The 20,382-nt window shown below is 46.1% G+C and overlaps 2 protein-coding genes across 7 annotated transcripts in view; one reads left to right on the forward strand and one right to left on the reverse strand.

The window, feature by feature from the left end:
* The window catches only part of gdpd5b (glycerophosphodiester phosphodiesterase domain containing 5b), a 30,017-nt gene extending 17,670 nt beyond the window's left edge, over window positions 1-12,347 (reverse strand). For all 4 annotated transcript variants that reach the window (XR_013468597.1, XR_013468596.1, XM_078108188.1 and 1 more), the window contains exons 1-2: window positions 11,763-12,347; window positions 817-990 (exon numbers count right to left, since the gene is read on the reverse strand). Coding sequence is in view for 2 of the 4 variants with exons in the window: in XM_078108188.1 (XP_077964314.1) it covers window positions 817-933 (117 nt within the window). In the remaining 2 variants the exon portion in view is untranslated. The remainder of the gene's footprint in view (window positions 1-816; window positions 991-11,762) is intronic.
* A 4,253-nt stretch (window positions 12,348-16,600) lies between these two features.
* On the forward strand, window positions 16,601-20,276 carry serpinh1b (serpin peptidase inhibitor, clade H (heat shock protein 47), member 1b). Of its 3 annotated transcripts, XM_040186132.2 has the most exons (8): window positions 16,601-16,828; window positions 17,259-17,290; window positions 17,943-18,092; window positions 18,235-18,427; window positions 18,551-18,821; window positions 18,896-18,994; window positions 19,082-19,314; window positions 19,419-20,276. In XM_040186132.2, exons 3-8 carry the CDS (start codon window positions 17,974-17,976, stop codon window positions 19,719-19,721), a joined length of 1,218 nt encoding a protein of 405 aa, XP_040042066.1. In that variant the 5' UTR covers window positions 16,601-16,828; window positions 17,259-17,290; window positions 17,943-17,973; the 3' UTR covers window positions 19,722-20,276. The 3 variants fall into 3 exon arrangements, with proteins under 3 accessions (XP_040042066.1, XP_040042057.1, XP_040042048.1); XM_040186123.2 differs by lacking the exon at window positions 17,259-17,290 and having other exon boundaries at window positions 16,622-16,828; XM_040186114.2 differs by lacking the exon at window positions 16,601-16,828 and having other exon boundaries at window positions 16,971-17,290.
* The last annotated feature ends 106 nt before the right edge of the window (window positions 20,277-20,382 follow it).

A 20,382-nucleotide genomic window follows, 5' to 3' on the forward strand; every position in this document is an offset into this window, starting at 1 on the left:
GATTTTTGGATTGGAGTAAAATGGGACTTTTCTGGGAAAGTTTAACTACAAATTGAAAAGCAAAAAAAAAAAAGATTATTCTGGCATAATTAAGAATACATTTGAACGCTTAAAAAGATTTAAGGCGCAACTGCCAGGCTCGAGGCTCAATACAGGTGCAGACTATTGGAAACAGTGCATGTACAGTACTGCAATATCAAATTATCTTCCATGGTGAGAGCTCAAGGTTATCGAGTGGGGTGAGGGGGGGGGGGCAGCGAGGACATATTCGGTCAAAGATAATTGTTCATTGTTGATCAATGCTGAGAGACAAAAGCTATCTGGGGACCATTAGGAACAGATGCTTCTATGGGTTTTATGTGGTTTGAGAGGACGCAGCCATCTTGCTATTCAACGCTATGAAAAGACTCAGTGGATGATGTCCCACACAGACAGGAAAACTTAAACGCCGAATTAAAATTCACTTCTAAAAAGGACTGCCATTAAAAAAGAGGTGACAAGTGATATTCTACATCGATCCCCCAGGACAGTGCAGTTTTCATTGAAATGACCTTAGCGGGACAAATTACACAGAGATTGACAAAATCAGGTCTCATTCACTGCCAACGTGATGTGAACACTGTGAGTTAACAAAGGTCAGCAAAGGAGGCCTGCACTCCATTTCCTTCAACTGACTAACATTCACTGTTTAAAAAACGAGAAAAAAACCCTCAAACATTATAAAACGGGTAGTTGAAATCCAGCGTTTGATCAACTGATTGGTTGAGAGTGCATTGTTCAGGTAAAAGGTGAAAGATTCCTTCCTCTCCCTCTCACCTTGGTGGTGTCATCGTGGGATCGTTGGTAGCGTTTCCAGCGGCAACCGTAGATCCCAGTGATGCAGGACAAACACAGCTGGCGCTCATAGACCTGGAGGGGTTGGTGTTTCACCATGCTCCTTCAGTCAGTCCTGCATCTGCAGCTCGAACATCCCACTGACCACGACCACTCCTGTGACAACAAAGAAAAAACAACGTGTTAGCATCAACAGTGGTGGGAACAACATGCTTGCATAATGTTGGAGACGCGGATACTCCATGGATCAAACTATTACTACAGTAGACGAGGGAGTCTGGCACTTTGATAGGAAACACACGCTGACCTGAAAAGCACCGCCCGTTGATACAAAGCCAGGCCTAAAATTGAAAGACCTTTTTTCCCAGCACCCATTTCCAATGACAGCTGAAACTGCTCCACTTTCATTAATATGAAGGCAAGGAAAAGAAAAAGGGAAGTTCTATTGAAAAAGGGTGAGCCCGCCATCTATTGAACATGACATTAAATCACAGTAACTATGAATAAATCACACAGCGCCTACATATCTGGGTCAAAAGACAGCACGGAGGCACCATCTTTCCCTTTCATGTCACGCCCAGAAAAAGAGAAAAGAAAAGAAAAGCCAGGTGTAACAAAAGGATGTTACACAACGGTGACATTTAAGCAAAACGCTTCAACCTACAGCATGGAAAAAACCCCACAACGTGGGCTGCTTTGTACAGCTGTAGTAGTAAAACAACAACCAAAACACGCAAGCAGACTTATCATGTGATACACTAAACCATTCCCCTCTCATGCCTGTCTAATGCTCGGTTAGCGACCTTGGCAAGAAGTAGGGAGCTGTGAATAATCAGAGTTATAACTCCGTGCACCCATCGAGCGCCTGCTGATTCAGCACGCAGATTCTGCAATCTGCTTTAATAACAATAACTGTATTATGTTCTCGCATCTCCGGGGACACGATGCTTGCTGCGCTGCCTCAGATCAATCCTCAAGCGCATCCTTTTTGATATGAAAGACATAAATTAACAGAGCATAATTAATTCTATCTTTCCACCGGTGAGAGTCTAACGAACATGATTAAAGTGTGCAAACACACAAGTTTTCCCGGGTTAATTTTAACCCACGATATCAATCGCTTGCGGATTGTGAAGCACAGCTCATACGGCTACATGAGATGTTTCAGAGTATTTATGCATTTTAACTACTCTTCCCGCAGTAATCAGGCCTTTTGAGGCTCTGAGCAGCTGCTCATTAGCAGCTGCTGCAGTGGCCTTGCTTCCTGTTATTAGTAAAACGGAGGGCGGGCCTGACCCGAGGGCATCGAGAATAGCGCCCGCCCACGCACGACAGCAAAAAGGTTGTGACGGGCAGCGCTATTCTACGCCTCCAAATAAAAAGTCTCACACTTCAAATGAACCAGATAACGCAGCTGCTATTACAAATAATGTGCAATGTAACAGAGAAAACAACAATGCACCAAGCCGGGTGGCGGCAATGAGAACCACATGGTCATTGTTGTGCGTTTTCTACGGACTGATAGGGGGGGGAGGGGGGGGGGGGGGCAAAGCCAATACACAACTGTGGGTTATCATTAATCCATCTTACTTGGAGGCCGTACTATCACTTAATGTCCTCATTAAACTGTCACGAAGCCCAGCAGGGATTTAGACCTTGATCAGATCAGGAGCTCTATCACTTCTGGCGTCGTCAGGAAGCCCGTCTGATGCGTCTGCTGAATAAATCATGTCGATCGCGGCTGTGCAGGCACAGACTTCGCCGTCTTGAGTCCGGTATTTGAGGCAGTGTGTTCCACCTCCTCTGCATTCCGCCCGCCGACTGTTTATTGAGTTTGACCCAAAGCAGCTCATCTGTGATCGGCCAATTACCATCAGACGCTTCTGCTGGTGTAGTTTGAATCCCAAATGACTGTAAATTGGATTATTCCACATTAATAACAATACCTGTCAATGATGATTGCGTATGATCAGCAGCTCATAACATGATGAAAAACAAAACAAATATCAATGGGTCTGGGCATGCACACCATCCGGGCAAAGTGACAACCGCTCTGTGCACGTCATGTTGACACTTGTAGACAAATTAGAATGTTCAAACCGGTATCCAAAGCAATGCCTCCGGGTCTTTATGGCTAAAGGCCTCATTGCGGTTTATGTCCAAACAGGTTTACCTCTTAAAGCTTCTGTTCATCCTCAAAGTCTAAAACACATCGCTGCTAGAATTTCATTGGGCGGAACAACAAACACCTCTTCAACTATTTGAAGTGGAATATTATCCTAATGTGGAAGAGCAGCACCGAGGTCGCCGATTTGTCACATAATTTTTGACGATGTAATTCATTTGTTACGGCCCTCATCCGAGCAGCACAAAGACGCAATAAAAAGTGCTGCGCTTAATCCCTTTATCAGCGAAATGACCCAGCCGCTGGAGACAATTCAATCTTTTACTAAACTGCAATGAATTAGCAGAAACAAGTTCAATTCAGCACCAGCAGTATAGTTCTGCTCATATTCATCCAAGAGTCGGCACTCGTATCATTGCAGTCGTATTTTTGCCAAAATGCATGTGACACATGTCACACACACGCACCACAGTAGATGCAGCAGAAGTGTGACCACCGCTCGGCTGTACTGCCACGGTCACTCGCTCGACAAATTCGGACAAATAGGAAAAAGACCCGTCTTTGTGCGTAGTTTAACGTCAAAACTCTTCTGTGCGGAGCCTTTCACCACCACTTACACCACGTCGGCTGGATCGACATATTTAACAGAAGTCAACAAGTACGTTTTGTGCGTCTGTCACATGTTGTCTGAACCAAAGGAGAAGATAAAAGGGGGTCGTGCAAACCCAGCGACGGCCGTCACCCCCTTTTCTGCTGCCGCGTTTCCTCCAATCAAAAAGGTCGCAGAAAGGGGAAAAACGGTCTGCGAGGGAGGAAATGCTTCAGCAGTTTCCCTGCAGACAACAGTGTCTTCTCCTGACCAGGAAACCGAGGTAGAGGCCTCGCAGCGCACGACTATCGGCTCCAACGAGGGAACAGGAAGGCCTTCTAAAATGATAAATGCTTTCAGAACCAGCACACAATCCCAATGTAATGTCAGGAGAGTGGACTGGCTTTTCCACCAGAGCTATAAAGCTTTAAATGGTCGTTTGCTAACCCATTAGAGAGGTACTAAGCCGGTTCACTTAAATGGTGTATAGATAAATGAATACAATATGTACATACATACTATAGTGCAAGATGTTTTTGTTCAAATATCATACATTTTAAATTAGAAGTGAACGCCTTTGACGCTGACCGACACGGCAGTAAAATGTTTAGATAATTAAAGTAAAAAATACAGCGCTTAAATATCTTAAGATATGTATCACTTCTGCAAGTGGTGATGGAGACCTGGCAAAACCACGCAGCATCAAAAGATGCTTGTGAGGGAGTTAATTAGTGACACATGGATGATGGAGCCCATTTGCTGTAGATAAATACAAGCTTTGTAGACGGAGAGGAGCAAGTAGATAATAAAGAAAGACAAACACAAATGCAGAAGCTTCTCACCGTCACATGGAAACATAAGCTAAAGAAAGCAAAGCCAGGTCAGTTTCCTGGGAAACCAAACATCCAGTGTGTTTTTAATGGTTCATAAGTATGTGTATGTACGTACAAGAGTGCACACTGAGCGACATATAACCACTGCTCAAGTAAAGAAAATGATTTGGTTAAACTACATTTATTCATGAAGAAGATGGAGAAAGAAAAATAGGGAGGTATACGCTCTCCAAAAAGTCAGACTGCAGAAAGTACATTAAATTATAGCAGCGTCAGCGTCTGATCCCTTTGTGTCCACCACGGCAATTAGCGTAATTACTTTGGAGGCCCTCAGAGCTTCCACTTAAATGGACAGTGACGAAAATAATAGGCAGACCGTTTCCCCCATTATGTGTTGACGATCCTAAATAACACAAAATAACCATTAAGTGGATGAGCAGAGGATTTAACCACTAAACACCCAGTCTCCTCCCTGCAAGAGGTTGTCCAACGAAAAGTCAAATTTCTAAATTTCTAACCGTATGATAACTTGTCACAAGAATGACCAGAAGAACCAACGCCATCCGGCCATTTCTAATACTAATACTTTCTCTAAAAACATCAGACAGAGGTTTCTTCCTTGCAGATCTCGACAACAACAAACTTCCACTTGACAAAGTAAGACGCACTCACAAAACTATTTAGCAGTGAAGCATAAACACAGCAGAACAAAGCAGAACGCCTCTCATCATCCCAAAAAAAAAAAAAAATATTTGCCATGTTTCCATCAAACCTCGAATGCATAAAACATGAGCAGCGTTACACAAGTTAACGTAATCAAAGCACTCCCATGAGTCATTGTGGTGGAAAGCCACGAATTAATGGCCACAGCCTCCAGCCCACAGCTCCTGCTCATCCCGTGTTCATTAAGTCCCACCACAGAGCGCTCTCGAACGGTCCCGATCAGTTGCGTCAGTTAGCGACAACGACTGCACGCATCAGAGGGAAGGTGAGTAGAGGCAGCGAAGAAAGGAAAACCATCTTCCGTCTCCAAGCCGTTCAGTCAGGGGCCCGCATGGGTCACGGCCATTCCTTCCACTGCGTTTGTGCTGCTACAAATAGGAGGGCGTTATAATTAGCAGCCTGCGCTCACACAATGTTGTAGGATGGGGGGGGGGGGCAGTTAATTAGCTGACAGCGGGTAAGCAAAAAGCAAGCGAGACGCACTGACCGCGCAGAACGAGCTGCTTCCTGGCTAACGACAGGGAGGGGAGCTTTTTCTTTCCATTGATCTATAAAAAATTCTTAGCTGGATTTTTGCCTGTTGAGAATGAATTTGAAAATGTCTTATTTTAAGAGTTTGGCTTAGACAATTTATATTAGACTCGCAGAACTGCGACCGACTGTGCCGCCCTGCCAGCGCACGACACACCTGGTGTCCCGTAACCGGCCCACGGGATGCTGTAAAGCTTGTATGTACCAACGTCTGATACCAAACAACCAGCCGTCGGTGGAGAATGTTTTACCTCTTAAACATCCATGCGGTGGTGAAAAAAAATAATAATTGAGTTTTCACCCAAAATCCAAAGAAGGCTGAACTTAAAGCATTCATTTATGTCCATTGCTCACTTTTGTACACCAGCACAAAATGTTCAATGAATAAATACGCGACAGTAGTCATAGTACTCATCGTTTGGTAGATGCTTAAGCTCTGACAACAGAACGGAGAGCATTTGGTTTTATTTTTTTATGGCTGTTTGCAGGCGGATGTTTTACTGGCGTCCTTTGGTGATCCGGTGGTTGCCAAAGAGCGACCGCGTAGCTCTCACTCCCCGTCGCTGGAAGTTTTTCTGTTGTTGCTTCCTCTTGTGTGGGTGCAGCAGGTAAGCCGGGAGGAGCAGGTGGCCGTGTGTTGTGGTGTAAAGTGCATCTGTTGACGGGAGCCACAAGGCAAAGTGAGGGCGGCAGTACTTCTTTGAAGTCGGCGTGGTGGCCGTAGGAATATTCCTCTTATTAGTGTACGAGAGCTGCGGCACGAATGGCGAGTAACGTCAAAGCAGAAGTGTCTCTCTCGAGCTCAGGACATCAGGATGAAGGAAAAAAAGAAAAAAGAATGAAATAGAATCGAACATTCAACACATACTTGTTGAGAGGCTCTGGTGCAAGAACATCCTGGCCTGACAAATAAGGAAAGAGAGGCAGCGCAAAACACTTACACAGAGCTCTTGGGTGTTCATGTCCTTAGGATTTGCAGTTATTGATTATTAAAACGAAAAGAAAACCCTGAAACTGACGCATCCGTATCAAAATTTCTTGAGCAAATGACACAAATTAGGCTTTAGAAAAACAGCACCATTTCAGTGGAATCACGACGCAGACGGCAGAAGGGACGAGACGGCTCGATGGAGCACAAACAACGGCTCACTGTTGGAGAATGATTGGGGGTGAGGGGGAGGGAGGCGGGGGAGGCGGGTTCTTCTGGCGAAATGAGTGGAGCAGTCTTCATGACAGCTTACGGTCTCAAAGTGGTTTAAACCTGGGGGGGGCGTAAAGCCTCCGGGTGCCATACAATGCAGCGAGCGCGGTGACTTGGAGCCCGAAGGACTGCTGTGAAGGGGGGCGGGTGGGGGAGAGGGAGCCCATTATCAGCAAAGGCCAAGGGGGCTACAGATCTGGTAGAGACGGTGGGAAGAGTGCGGTGGAGGAAGGAAGAACAGCCGCACAATGGGACACTTTGCCCATCGGGGCCGACAGCCCATCAATCTGAGGAAATGTGGGTCAGACATAATCCGAGGGAAAATGTATCTAATCTCGCTCCATCGGCGGCCCCAAATTAGAACATCGACAGCAGGAAGATGAAGCGCCACTATTGTCACACGTCATTAGAGCAAAACAAAAATGACGGGATCTACTGGGGTGGAAGCTGTTTGTTTTCTTCTTCCCTCCTCCAACTTTATTGGGGACAAATCAAGGGAGTGAAGAAATAAGTTGGAAGTCTGATTCATGGCTTCATAGCAAAGTATAAAGTATAACTTGTTTCTCTGGAAATACAGTTCCGGACGGTTACGCTTCAGGCATGAATCAAAACAGAAATCACTTCAGAAATACGTAAACACGTTACGAGGGGATGAAGTGCAGCTGCACCCGGTGGAATGCAGGTCTGCAGGCACAAGCAGCCTCTGGGCCGGAGACACGAGGGCCACCGCATCGACTTCTTGTTTTTGGGGCAATTTATTTGTATAACTCTGTGAGTTCCCTTTTCTCTGATCCCCCATAATAAATGACAAAAGGGTGAGCAGTACACATTAATGGGACAGCAGCAGGGAGCTGACGTACATTGCTGTACAGTTAATGAGTAGATGTAACCAGCGTAAAGTCCATTCTAAAGACTGCACCTACAAAGAAAGGGTTTGTGGAACTGACGGTGAAAGAGGGTCAAACCATATGTGGAGATACTTCTTTTCATCGAGAGGCAAAAACCACCTCTTAGGAGTGGAGTCTCCCTCGAGGACTAAAGGAGGGTTCAGGATCCGGGAATTCGACAGAGGAATGTGGCTTGATGCTGCAGTGACGGTTCTTAACGGAGTAATGTAGATACAGAAAACAAAAAAGGTGTTTCCAGAGCCTTGTGGATACCTGAAACAACGTTGGTTATTATTTCAGATACCGGAAAGGGTGTACTTCTCCTATGAGGCCTCACCCAGTGAACCATGAAAATATTATCAACACTTTCTTTTACTGGTGATGTGAAGTCACGTGTCACGGAGGCAGAGAGCAGTCCAATCTTTCAACCTGGACCAGTGCTTTACGAAATTCATCTGCTGTGACCCAAATTCATTTCCCTGCCCTCTGCTGGGAGGCAGAGACGGAATGTCTGCACCCCCTTCCCCCCCGCCCGTCTCCTTGTTGGGGTCAATACAAACTATTCTGGGGTTGGTTCCTAATCGCAGGTGATACTGTAGCGCTGATACTGTGGCCTGGAGAGCAAACAGCTGACAGAGATATCCGCGGCATGCAGAGAACCATTGTTGTACTCTGTGTGGCAAGCGGACGCCTCCACGGGCTCACTTCACCGGGGGCCCCTCGCACGGCAACTAGTCTTTTTATTTATTTATTTTTCAATTTAAATCAAGGTGCCATCTGTGTGTCTACACGAGGGCTCAAGGCCCTCATCCGTGAGTTGACATCACAGCGAGCTCCGTCCTCCAGCTTGACTGCTGTCTGCACACCGGAGACGGGGGGCCGGACGAGCAGGTGCCTCCACGGAATTACACGAACCCACTCGCACTGTGCTGTAAACATTTGGCTTCCTTCATTCAACTACGGGGATGCAAAAGTACAGCAACAATCTGAAAAAAGGAATTTCCTTCTCCGGTTAAGAGAATTACACAATAACACCTCACGATGAAGAAGGAGTGAAATAATTCTCATTCCACAACATTCACGTTCTCTCAGTCGGTCAATGTTTGAACTGGTGGGAATATTCCCGAGGATGAAAGAAAAACAAGCAGACTTGTTATGCGGTCAAGTAGCTATTTTTTTTTTGCCTCCTTTCAAAGGCAGAGCCTCAGCTTTGACAAAATAATGTGCACCTCCCAGTTCGTCTGAGCCTTGGACTTTGAAGAGAGCTCAAGTTGCAAACCAGCAGCGACAGCGAACCAAAGCCTCCTGTGTTCCTATGGGGGTTAAATGATAGCAATTAGCCCGGGGAATGTTACCCGCACGAAGCAAGCCGAGGCGGAGAAGATGACATTTTTGAAAAGCACCATCCCTTTTATTGTGGGCTTGCATTTGACATTAATGTCAGAGACCAGTGTCCCTCTGGAAGGGTCCTCACACAGATTCACGTACTGTCAAACGCTGAACTGGTCCGTGGCCACAGGATCTGCTATGCATTGCAAATCTAAACATGTTTGACACAGAGGGGACTTGCTTGGTAACAGCGGAGCTCCGACCTCTACTCGGAGCGTGATGGATGTATTCTTTTCCCGTTTTACTTTTTGCTGCGTGCCCGGAACTGCCACAAACCAGTTGCCCCTGTAGAGCAAACCCTTATTTGTTTGACTCAACAATTTCATTGGTACAGTGGAAAAGACGGTTCCAAGAACTGCAGCAACAAGCACGAAGGCAACTTGGCATCACGGCTACATGTCTGAATGATGAGCAGCAATAGAAACGGTATACACCTCGCCCTGCGGGGGCCGCCATGTTCTCCGGCTGCTCACTGGTCCGTCTCCCGGAGCTGCATTTCGTTCTCCAACTGGCTCTTCAAGTGTTCTTGAGCCTATGTTACATAATTGTTATTGACATTTTCTTAAATCTATGAATTCAATATAGCTACCTATATAACAACTACAATTTTCGCATTAAACATTTTGCTGTTGCCCCAGCGAATGAAACCACATCTTCCATGTGGGGGCTACAAATTATTAGAAGACGCTCTCAGAAGAGTTACGGCAGAGGTTCATTATCATTGCTGGCGATGGTGCATGTTTGTGTACATGAGAGAGAGGCAGAGACCTGGACTTGACCGCAGTGCTACAGAGCAGCCAACAACAACAAGTCATTCTTCACAAGTCAGACTTGCACTCCCTCGGGGTGATTGTGCACAGCTTCGACGGATCATGCAGATGCGTTGCTTTCGGTGTACGGGGCTAGCAAATATCCTACAGGATATTGGGTCTCGTGTAGGATGGGTATGCATCTCCTCTCGAGAGGCGGCTATTTAGGGACACAGCACATGAACATACAAGCACACAGTGGCGGTTATGTAAGTAGGCCAGAGCAGAACTTTGGGGACACAGAATCAATACGTTCTCATGTGGACAATCGGGTCGGCTACTGTTCTGTACAATTCCACATGCCTGATCAGGAGAACGGCCACTTCAGGATCATCCGTAACATGCGTGAGATGAAAGATAAAGAAGCAATGAATCCCTGACGCAACAAAACAGTGTAAAAAGAGTTGGTGACCAGCAAGTAGATTACTGCTGTGAACACAGCGCAGCGCATTCCTTCCTGTTCTAACCCGTCACATCTTCTTGTATTCTCCATTTCTTCCCCTAAAACAACATTTCTCGGGCAGTGTTTAAAGCGCTTTCGAAAAGAAGCCGTAGTCTTTTCGCAGCACTGCTGTGCTTTTTAACCTTTAACCATATCCTTACTCTAATCCAAGCAAATTTAAACAACTGTAGAAATGTTTCTCCAGCCAACCTCAAAAATTGTCAACCGTTTGCCGCATTTTGTCAAAGTCACACGGCTGCCGCCGCCGGAGCGATCTGAAAGTCAGATGTTTATTTTCTGACATAACATCTTCTTGGGGTTGGCCGCCCTCGGGACAGGAGCCCCCACTTGAAGGAACACGTTCAGTTCTGCACCATTTGTTACCAACCACAGTATTCGGCACACTCCACTGCGAAGCTCTTCAATCCACTGATAGGCATCTTAGAAAAGAGCTAAAGACTTTTAAAGCCATGACACGTCCCGAGTAATCAGCCCATAGGACGCAAACAGGTTTCAACATGTCTGACATGGCTACGGGATGCAAATTAATGTCCTGTGCCAACTGGAGGCCTTTACAAAAGCAAACAAATGTGCGGCTGGCTGGTTTTATTGGAGGTGTCATGGTGTCAGATGGGGAAGTGTTAACACGGCCGGGTTGGATCTAACAGTAAGAGACGGTGCACCAAATGGATTCCCACCAACATATTTAAGCGATGCCTCTTGGGAAGTGTGCAGCACAAAGCACTATGCAATCTTTTATAGAACACCGGGAAAGAAGGAAACACCCAAAGGGACAATCCCTCAACTCCAAAGGAGAAAATTGAACGGTGTCATCAATTATGCAATTAACGTGGGAAAAGTGCTCCGCGAGAGACACAAATGACTCGTGTGCGCATGGCTGAAACAAATGCACATCACATTCCACCTCCGGGGCTTTATTTGTGCATTATGCATCCGTTCATTTGCGAGGGACAAACCGACGGAGAGTGGGAATCGAACCGTGTATTCTCGTAGTGGGACATCATGGGCGTGTCCCGTGTCTTTAGGTGAGATCACCGGTTAGCTCCGGGAGCAATACCGAGATCACAGCCTGTAGCAAACACATGGCCTGTATTATTACACTGAATGGGCATTTTGGGTAAAGTGAGGGAGATCCAACCTGCAAGTATGAATATGACTCACTGCGATCACTGTGTGGTGTGTATCAGCTAGCGCGCATCGGCACGTTACAGCACGCTTAGCATGTGCTAACGTGGTGAAACAGACACATGTAACGTCAACTTAACATGACCGAACATGTTGAGAAAGAAAAAACGTGTCTAAGTGATAAGCTAGAAAAGGTTCGGTGACGGGTTAAACGTGTTAAAAAGCAGTGGAACAAAACCACGCAGTCGCTCACCTGCCCGCGGGCTGCGAGACCTTCTCCTCCCGGTCCTTTGATTTCAGCCAGCGGTCAAGAAGTTTCTTCCTCCCCGGTGATGCGTGTCCTCCTCCCGGGAGCCACGCGGGGGACGACGGCGGTGTCAAAAGTAACGCGTGCGTGTGAGAGACAGACCGACAGACAGACGGAAAGGGTGGGTGGGTGTTCGATAAATGCTGACACAGCCGAAGTTTCGAAGCGAAAAACAAAAGAGAAAAAAATACAAACATAAATTGTAAAAAAAAAAAAAAACAGCCGGATGCGCTCGAGTCCCTCGGTCGCGCGCTAAAATAAGTCCCGCTTCATCTCCGCGGTCACTCGTCCGCTGTGTTCTCCGGCTCCTCTTTGTGGCTCAAGCGTGCCTCCTCGCACAGACACACACTCACACACACTCCTCCCACCATTCACCACGGTGAACTACTCCGCCGGTGTGTGTGTGTGTGTGTGTGTGTGTGTGTGTGTGTGTGTGTGTGTGTGTCGGTTCACCCGCTCCGGTACGGTAGAAGCGCGTCACCGAGAGTAACCGTTACTGTCCCGTTGCCTTGAGGTTCTCCGCGTCCTTTTAAAATTTAGCGGAATCACCCGACGTTTGTATCACCGCAGTCACGTTCACGGGCTCTCGCGTGTGTGTGTGTGTTTTTAATTATAGTTATTTGTTCGGTGCCAACAAGCGCAGTGAGAAAACAATCCGTGTGTCGGGATGCTTTGCTGACAGGGTCATTTTGTGAGGAGAAATTCCAATGCGACCTGAACGTTACATCGTGTAAATACAGTTTGCAAGCGTAACAGGAACGCTATCAAAATGTTTATTCCCATAAAAGCGCATTAGGCTCAGGTTACAATCAAGCACGGGCTGTTGTGCTTGTTGACACACGATAAAGATTAAAGGTCATGAGGATAATATGCGAGGTAGGAAGGTGGATTGTCCCACGGAGCAGGTTTATTTGTATCAAACCAATCCTGTTCTTGTCAGTTTGGTTCTATTCCCTGAAAAATAAGGCTCTTTTTCTCAAATTACTGGCATGTTTTTGATGTCATTATTTTGGTTGCGGCGTCTGGGTGACGTCTATATTTCGAAATCATTGTAGACCGTCGCGTCAGATAAAAGTTGAATTAAAAAGGGTAAACATTGAAAATCCCCAAAGGGGTCACAGTTTATTTTGTGGTTTTCCAGGTTCAGACTTTGTCACCTTCGATCATTTTGACACGTAGCAGATGACTCACCAAACAAAACAGATTTATTGATTTTGGTTCAAAGGAACACCATCTCATAATCAGTGACAGCGTGTACTGTCCAAAGAGGCCTGATCTCTAAATTGAAAATCCAGACAGTGGTGTCCAGGAGTACAGAACATTAAAAAAATCACTAATTACAATGACTGAATATTAAATTTCCTTTAGATCCTTATTCAAAAGGTGAGAACCAAAGCAGCGTGGTCAAAGACCCAGTGATTTCCATAAACCATTAGACACATTTATTATAGGCGTATTATACGAGGTGTTATATTGAATTAACAGTCTGCACTGTTCGACGTGTCATCAGGTCTCTCGTGTGTGAAGTGACTCATCTGCAGATGCAGATGCAGAGTTGAAAGCTGAGCTTTTTTTTCGGAAGTCGACCGTTATAAAGATTTCTATTCATGTGTCGAGTTGAAGAGGGGTTGTGCTTAAAAGGAGCCCCATAATCATCACCAAGGAAACATGCTGATGTTGCTAGGTTCTTTAGCATCATATGATGGAAGTGTGTGTGTGTGTGTGTGACAGCTGCTGCATGGGACCACACTCATATTCAACAGCACTTTGAACACCTCTTTAAATTCAACACAACCAGAGATTTGTTGAGATTATATCACGTCAAAACGACACACACAAACACACACACACCTTGACATTGTCTCTCCTAGAGCATCTCTACAGGTGAGGAAGCAAGTGAAATGTTCCTCTCAGGATGATTTCCTGTGTGGCATATCCCCGTTTGATGTGGCGGGCCGGGGCCTCCCCGCCGCTCTCTCTCCGCGGGCAGGAGGCTCCAGCTGCTGAGCTAATGTTATCCTCTCCACCCCGCTTTTTAAAATGCCACCCGCAATCCACATGGCAGGAAGGGTTAGGGCAGCAGGCAAAGGCCTCTTCAGCAGGTGGTGCTGCAGCAGGGCGGAGAGCTGAGCGGGAAAGGGCACAGAACGGGGGTGGTGCAGGCGGAAGGGGGGGCAGAGACGGAATAAAGAGAACAGCCGACGCAGGAATTGACGAATGCCAGGTCCACAGCTTGTTATGATGCAGAGGGTCTGCTGGCATTTCACAGCTAGGTTCATGTTATTGAGGCCTCGCGCTGCCACTGATCCAACATAATACGGTTCAGATCTCTGTGTGGAGTCAGTGTGAAATGAACTACCTTCATGTGAAACGCTTCCCACGATCCCGCAGGTAGAAGCCAGAAACAAATGCTACTTTTCTGGAGGCGCCGCTCAGCAAACTTTTTTCCAGTAAGTATTTTTGTTTTAAAAGTATTGGATCTGGATGTATAAAAACAGAGACTTTTGTCAGCAGGCGCTAAACACAAAGTGGAAGTCACTGTTATCTCTTTTCACCAAGAATAGCTAGATGCTTAATTTGGTCTCTTTGCACCCCATCTAGTGGTAGTTTGCCCACAATGCAATGCAGTATTAATTAGGATTTGTGTCTGGGAAACAGTTTAAGCCTATTTACACTGTTTGTAGTAATTATTTTGACATTTAGAGTTTATATCAACTACTTGGTGTATGTCCTTACTCTCTGTCCAAAATAAATCTTCTTTTTTACATGTCTCTCTCCTTCATGTGGTGAAAAATACAACATTAATCCATCAAACAAAGTAACAATTTACAAAAGATCTTCCCTATGGGAAATGATACAAACCTGAATATGACCTCAATTAAAACCTTAATTACTACAAAGAAAACTTTGATAGCTTGGGAGGAAGTTTCAAAACTTTTCCCACCAGGGGGCGGTCAGGATTAAAACCACCACAGATTAACCTGAGTGCGTCTGCCTCAAAATGTATGAATTTTTAAACTTAAACCATTATTAATTCATTTAGAAATGGGCTTATCTATTTCAGACCACGATAACAATACTTCGAGGATTGTAAATCATTGCTTTAGGAATAACCACTTGAACCTCACCACGGCCAATGTGGGTCTATGAGCACAGAGTGAGATCCTGCAGACCTCAGGAGGTTACATCATGCAGCAAAGCTGAAGGCATCGCCCCCGGTTACGCGTCACAGTCCTCTTTGCAGTCGCTTCCTCCAGAGGAGTCTCCTCAGTGCGTTGTCGAGGTCGTAGCGGGTTGTGACCAGCAGACAGACAACATACATAATATATGAAACCTTGTGTAAGAAATAAATCTATAGAGGTAGATATATCAGAGGCCCAGCTGAGGATGCAGCTGGTAAAAAACGACTGGTTGTCCTGACGATGTCCAGATGTTGAGTGGGCTACTGTCCTCAAATAGTAATTACTGCCGTTGTGCGTGAGTCCCTCCCCCCTCTGAGGTCTGTTAATCCTGCTCTTGGTTCATTACTTTGCTCGCTCTCATTAAAATAAATCTGATTGTCTCGATTGTTGGGGACGTATTGCGTCATTTCGTGTCTTGTCATTAGTCGGCCTTGAGATTATGCGCTTTTAAGAAATTAGTTTGATCCTTATCGCACAATCATACAATCTTTGAATTTCTTTTTCTTAAATCCTGCCCCCGTGAGGGTCCTTTGGTGTTGCTATTTTGAGATGGAATGTGTTCTTTGGGAGATTTGACCAGACTTGTTTGACGCAGAAGTTACCTTCAGGCTGCTGAGGAATGTCTGTGCAAACTGTTGAGGCAAACCCCCCCTGAGGGGAGGTGGGGGGTGGTCAAATATTTCAAAGAGCAATTTGTTGGGTGGGTTCACCTTCCCCAAACCGTGAATAATGTCATTTGAAATCAGAGGGTCGTGGAGGAATTTTTCAAAGCGTCATAGAACCTTTTGGTTGCATGAGCCAAAAAGTCACAGAAAAAAACAGCCCCTCGCCATGTTGGCATTGGGGATTCAAAAATTGGTAAAATTCCTTTGGTTGGAAAATAGTCAACATTTACTCTGAACGTGCTGAACAACTCATCTTTCCATCGAATCTCTTCCTCTATGGTGGATAAAGAACTGGGGGTAATTTACCGCTCTTAACACAAATGAAACAGGGAAATAAAAAGTATCGTTATAACTATTGGTCAACTTTGATATGACCATGCAGACCATTGTACCAACCAGTTTACCACCAGTTCTTAGGGCCACGTCTCTCCTTTGAAGCCCTGTCCTCCTGCAGCTCTGCAATCAAACCCCGAGTCGGACACACGTGGCACTGTGGAGGTGGGGGAAGGGCTGGAGATCTACTGGGAAGCAGCAACCACCACCAAGTGAGGCTTTTAGGGTTCTGGACTCTTCCATTCGAAGTTCCACGTCAGCAAAATGTAAAACCCACGCCCCTCTTTCTTGGATAATTAGAGGCAATGCAACACATTCACTGACGTGTGGCCGGCGGAGATTTCAGGGGAGTTTTGCCCCAAAGTGGCCTCATGTGCTCGAATTAACTGCAAAAACTGTGTTTATGTAACAATTTACATGAAACTGATTTTTATGTAAAAGAATCATTCAGTTCAAAGTATTTTATATCTGATGAAATAAGTGTTGGAGATTGAGTCAGCAAGCAGAACCTGGAGGCGGAGGAGTGAGCAGTCTGGACTGACCCGCAATCAGATTTCCGCTCAAAGTTTATTTCTGCAGAAGCAGGAAGGGAAGTTTCCCAGCTGAGCCCAGAGCAGTGCTGAGGAGTTAACCTCAGCCCCCCCTCATTCCAGCCTGTGGGTTCTAGGGGGACGTCCCAGCTTCCCGAGGACACACGCACACCCTCATTTGAATATCCCATTCCCACTTCTAGAAAGTTCTCTCTCGGGTTATAAAGAGCAGGGGCGAGTTCCTGCAGCCACACTATCCACAGCACACTACTCAGAAGAGAAACCCTGCGAATCTGTGCCAGGTAAGGATCAGAAGATAACCATCTTCCCTTTCAGGGAGGAATGCAGAGGCCGAACGGGAGTCTTTGTTTTCGCAGCTTCCTTTTTTTCCCCTCATTTTAACGCGTTCTCTTCAAATCTCTTCTATCTCTTCTATCTCTGCAGCTGTCTGACCTGCACATCGGGTGTGGTTATTTTGTGATTTGTTGTTGTTTTTCTGGTTTATTGAACAGCTGACATGATGAACTTTTTCTCCATTGGGTCACAAAGACATCCAAGTGTTTGCTTGTGAAGGAGGGAGGACTTACCTGTGTAATAACGACTCAAATAAATGTCTTTAGTGCGAGGACTGTAAACTAGGACATGAAATGCAGAAATGGGGCAGCACAGAGCCTGTCTAATGTTTCACTGCCTGCTCTGTGGAGATTGTTACGTACACTTCTTGTCTTTCAGAATGAAAATTGCAGAGATCAAAACTTCTCAAGGTATCCGAACATGATGAAAAGTCATTTCTGCTGTATCACAAACAAATACAAATACAGAGATGCAGACAAAAACACTAACTCTGAATGGTGGATGAGGATGAAAAAAGCTTTAAGAGATGCAGGGGGTTCATTTCACTCCTCTACATTTGTTCCTTGGTTTGATAGTTACGGGACGAGTCAGATCTAACGGGACGAGTCAGATCTAACTTGCAGGCACAGACCCTGTTTCTGAGATAAAAAAGCATCCCTGAATTCTTGTGGCTCATCACAAAGTCGTTAAATTTGCCGTGCAACGCGTAACATCGATGCCAATAGGTGCGGAGAATAGAGGCATCGCATTTCAGAAGGCGGCTGCAGCTGTACAGCTGAGCCTGAGCTGCTGCCGACGTGGCAGGGAACATGTCTGCCGGAAAACTGGAGGCGTTCCCGAGCTTCTGTGTGGGCCGAGCCAATCCCCCCCTCTAACAGCTGCCCTCAATCACAGTCTGCGTCCTGCTATTTTGTTTCTGATATATAAAGCTGTTCTCCATAATCCGACGCGTGCCTTCGATCTCGTACTCAATACACATGAATTAGATTTTTTTTTTTTTAGCAAATGAGCCCCGGCTCTGAAATATTAAACCCGCCTCTTTCTTTTGCTCCTTTTGCACAGGCTTCCGCAGCTGCTTTTGGAGACAGACAGGATGTGGATGACTAACCTTGTAGCCTTTTGTCTGCTGGCCGTCGTGGCCTCTGCAGAGGAAAAGAAGCTAAGCAGCTACGCCACAGCGCTGGCTGACCACAGCGCCAATCTGGCCTTCAGGTCCGACATCTATACATTACTGTGGTTACGATTAATTGTCCTTTAAATGGTGCACTTTTTTCTAAAGCATTCTTTTTTTTGTTATATCCCCGTTGGAAAAACACAAGCAAATAAATAACCTTTCTTGTGATTTTCAATTCAGCCTCTACCACAACATGGCAAAGGACAAAGACACAGAGAACATCCTCCTCTCCCCGGTGGTGGTGGCCTCCTCTCTGGGCATGGTGGCTCTCGGTGGCAAGGCCTCAACCGCCTCCCAGGTCAAAACCGTCCTCAGTGCCGACAAACTCAAGGATGAACATCTGCACGCGGGCCTGTCCGAGCTGCTCTCCGAGGTACTTGGAACGATATTTAAAGACCGTATGTGGGACCTCACTGTAATGAGAGGACCCAGCCCTAAGCAGCCCTGATATCAGCGGTGCTTCCATTCACACCTGTCATACGTTGCTCCTTGCCAGGTGAGCGACGCCAAGTCGCGCAACACCACCTGGAAGATCAATAACCGCCTGTACGGCCCCAGCTCCGTCTCCTTTGCTGACGATTTTGTTAAAAACAGCAAGAAGCACTACAACTACGACCACTCAAAAATCAACTTCCGGGACAAGAGGAGTGCAGTGAACTCCATCAACGAGTGGGCAGCCAAGTCCACAGACGGCAAGCTAACCGAGATCACCAAGGATGTGCAGAACACAGATGGGGCCATGATCGTCAACGCCATGTATTTCAAGCGTGAGTATTGATTGTGTCTTTTGTTTATAATTGAAACCCATTGAGATTTGTAACCCGAGTGTTTTGTGCCACAGCTCACTGGTTTGAGACATTCAATGATCAAATGGTGGACAACCGTGGTTTCCTGGTCACCCGCTCTTTCACCGTGGGAGTTCCCATGATGCATCGCACTGGTGAGTTTCTCAAATGTCTCATGGCGGCTTCTGCCAAGTAAAATGCCAAAAACGAGCTGAGATCTCCAATCTGTCGGCTCTGCGCAGGTCTGTACGACTTCCACGAGGACAAAGAGAACCGCCTCTTTGTGCTGAACATGCCTCTGGGCAAGAAGGAGGCCTCTATGATCCTCATCATGCCCTACCACCTGGAGCCCCTGGCACGCCTGGAGAAACTCCTGACCAGGAAGCAGGTGGACACCTGGATCAGCAAGATGGAAAACATCGCCGTGGCCATTTCTCTTCCCAAAATCGCATTGGAGGTCAGCCACAACCTGCAGGTAAATGGTGGCATTTTTTTCATGGTTGATACAGAATTCAAGTGTGAAACTAATGTGAGAGTCAATCAACAACCCTTTATGAATTGTGGCCGTCTTTTTACCAGAAACATCTGGCTGAGCTTGGCCTGACCGAGGCCGTGGACAAATCCAAGGCGGACTTGTCCAACATCTCCGGGAAGAAGGACCTGTACCTGTCCAACGTCTTCCACGCTTCGGCCCTGGAGCTGGACGTGAAGGGAAACCCCTTCGACACCAGCGTCTACGGCTCCGGCAAGCTGACGAACCCACGACTTTTCTACGCCGATCACCCCTTTGTGTTCCTGGTGAAAGACAACAAGACCAACTCCATCCTGTACATCGGCAGAGTGGTCAAACCGAAAGGAGACAAGATGCGCGATGAGCTATAATGTCGGTGTTGTTACGGGTAGCTTTTGTTAATTCTGAAACAATGTGTGTATATTTGGTGTATGACCGTTACCTCCTGAGCACATTCCAATTGGCATCATGTGGACTGAGCACCTGAGCTCGCTGTGTCGGGACGCACTAAACTTTCCCAGGGAACAGTTCTGTATGAACATAAGGTCGCAGACGTATGACATTCCACATCCCACATATTTTCCTCATTTAAGATCTCCATAAACAAAAAGCGGACAACAGCTTATATTAAGTTTTTACATCCTGTTTTTGTCACTATTGCAAACCATGTGCGCTTTCTTCTGTCATCTTTAATGTTTAAGGGGGAAAAAAGGTCTTTGCACTTCATGAACTCAGTTTTTTATTTTTGCCTTCGGTCTGCACTGAATTAAGTTTGCAGAGGGACGCTGGCGACAGTCTGGTGCTTCACACATGTTCACCTGCCAACCACGTTGTGCCATTTTTTTTTCACTGTTTTCCACAAAGAAGCTGTTGGAATTGTGTGTTATGTAATTATGTGTTGATTTTTAATAAATAATAACAAAGAGGATCTTTGTGCGTGTGTTCTTCTGCTCGCGCATCATGATCAGAGTTGATACAATCTTCTGGACCGTTGAACAGAGGAATGTGTAATCGCATAATCCTTCCCTTCTA

The sequence above is a fragment of the Gasterosteus aculeatus genome, chromosome 1 (genome assembly GCF_964276395.1).
Source record: "Gasterosteus aculeatus chromosome 1, fGasAcu3.hap1.1, whole genome shotgun sequence".
Lineage (NCBI taxonomy): Eukaryota > Metazoa > Chordata > Actinopteri > Perciformes > Gasterosteidae > Gasterosteus > Gasterosteus aculeatus.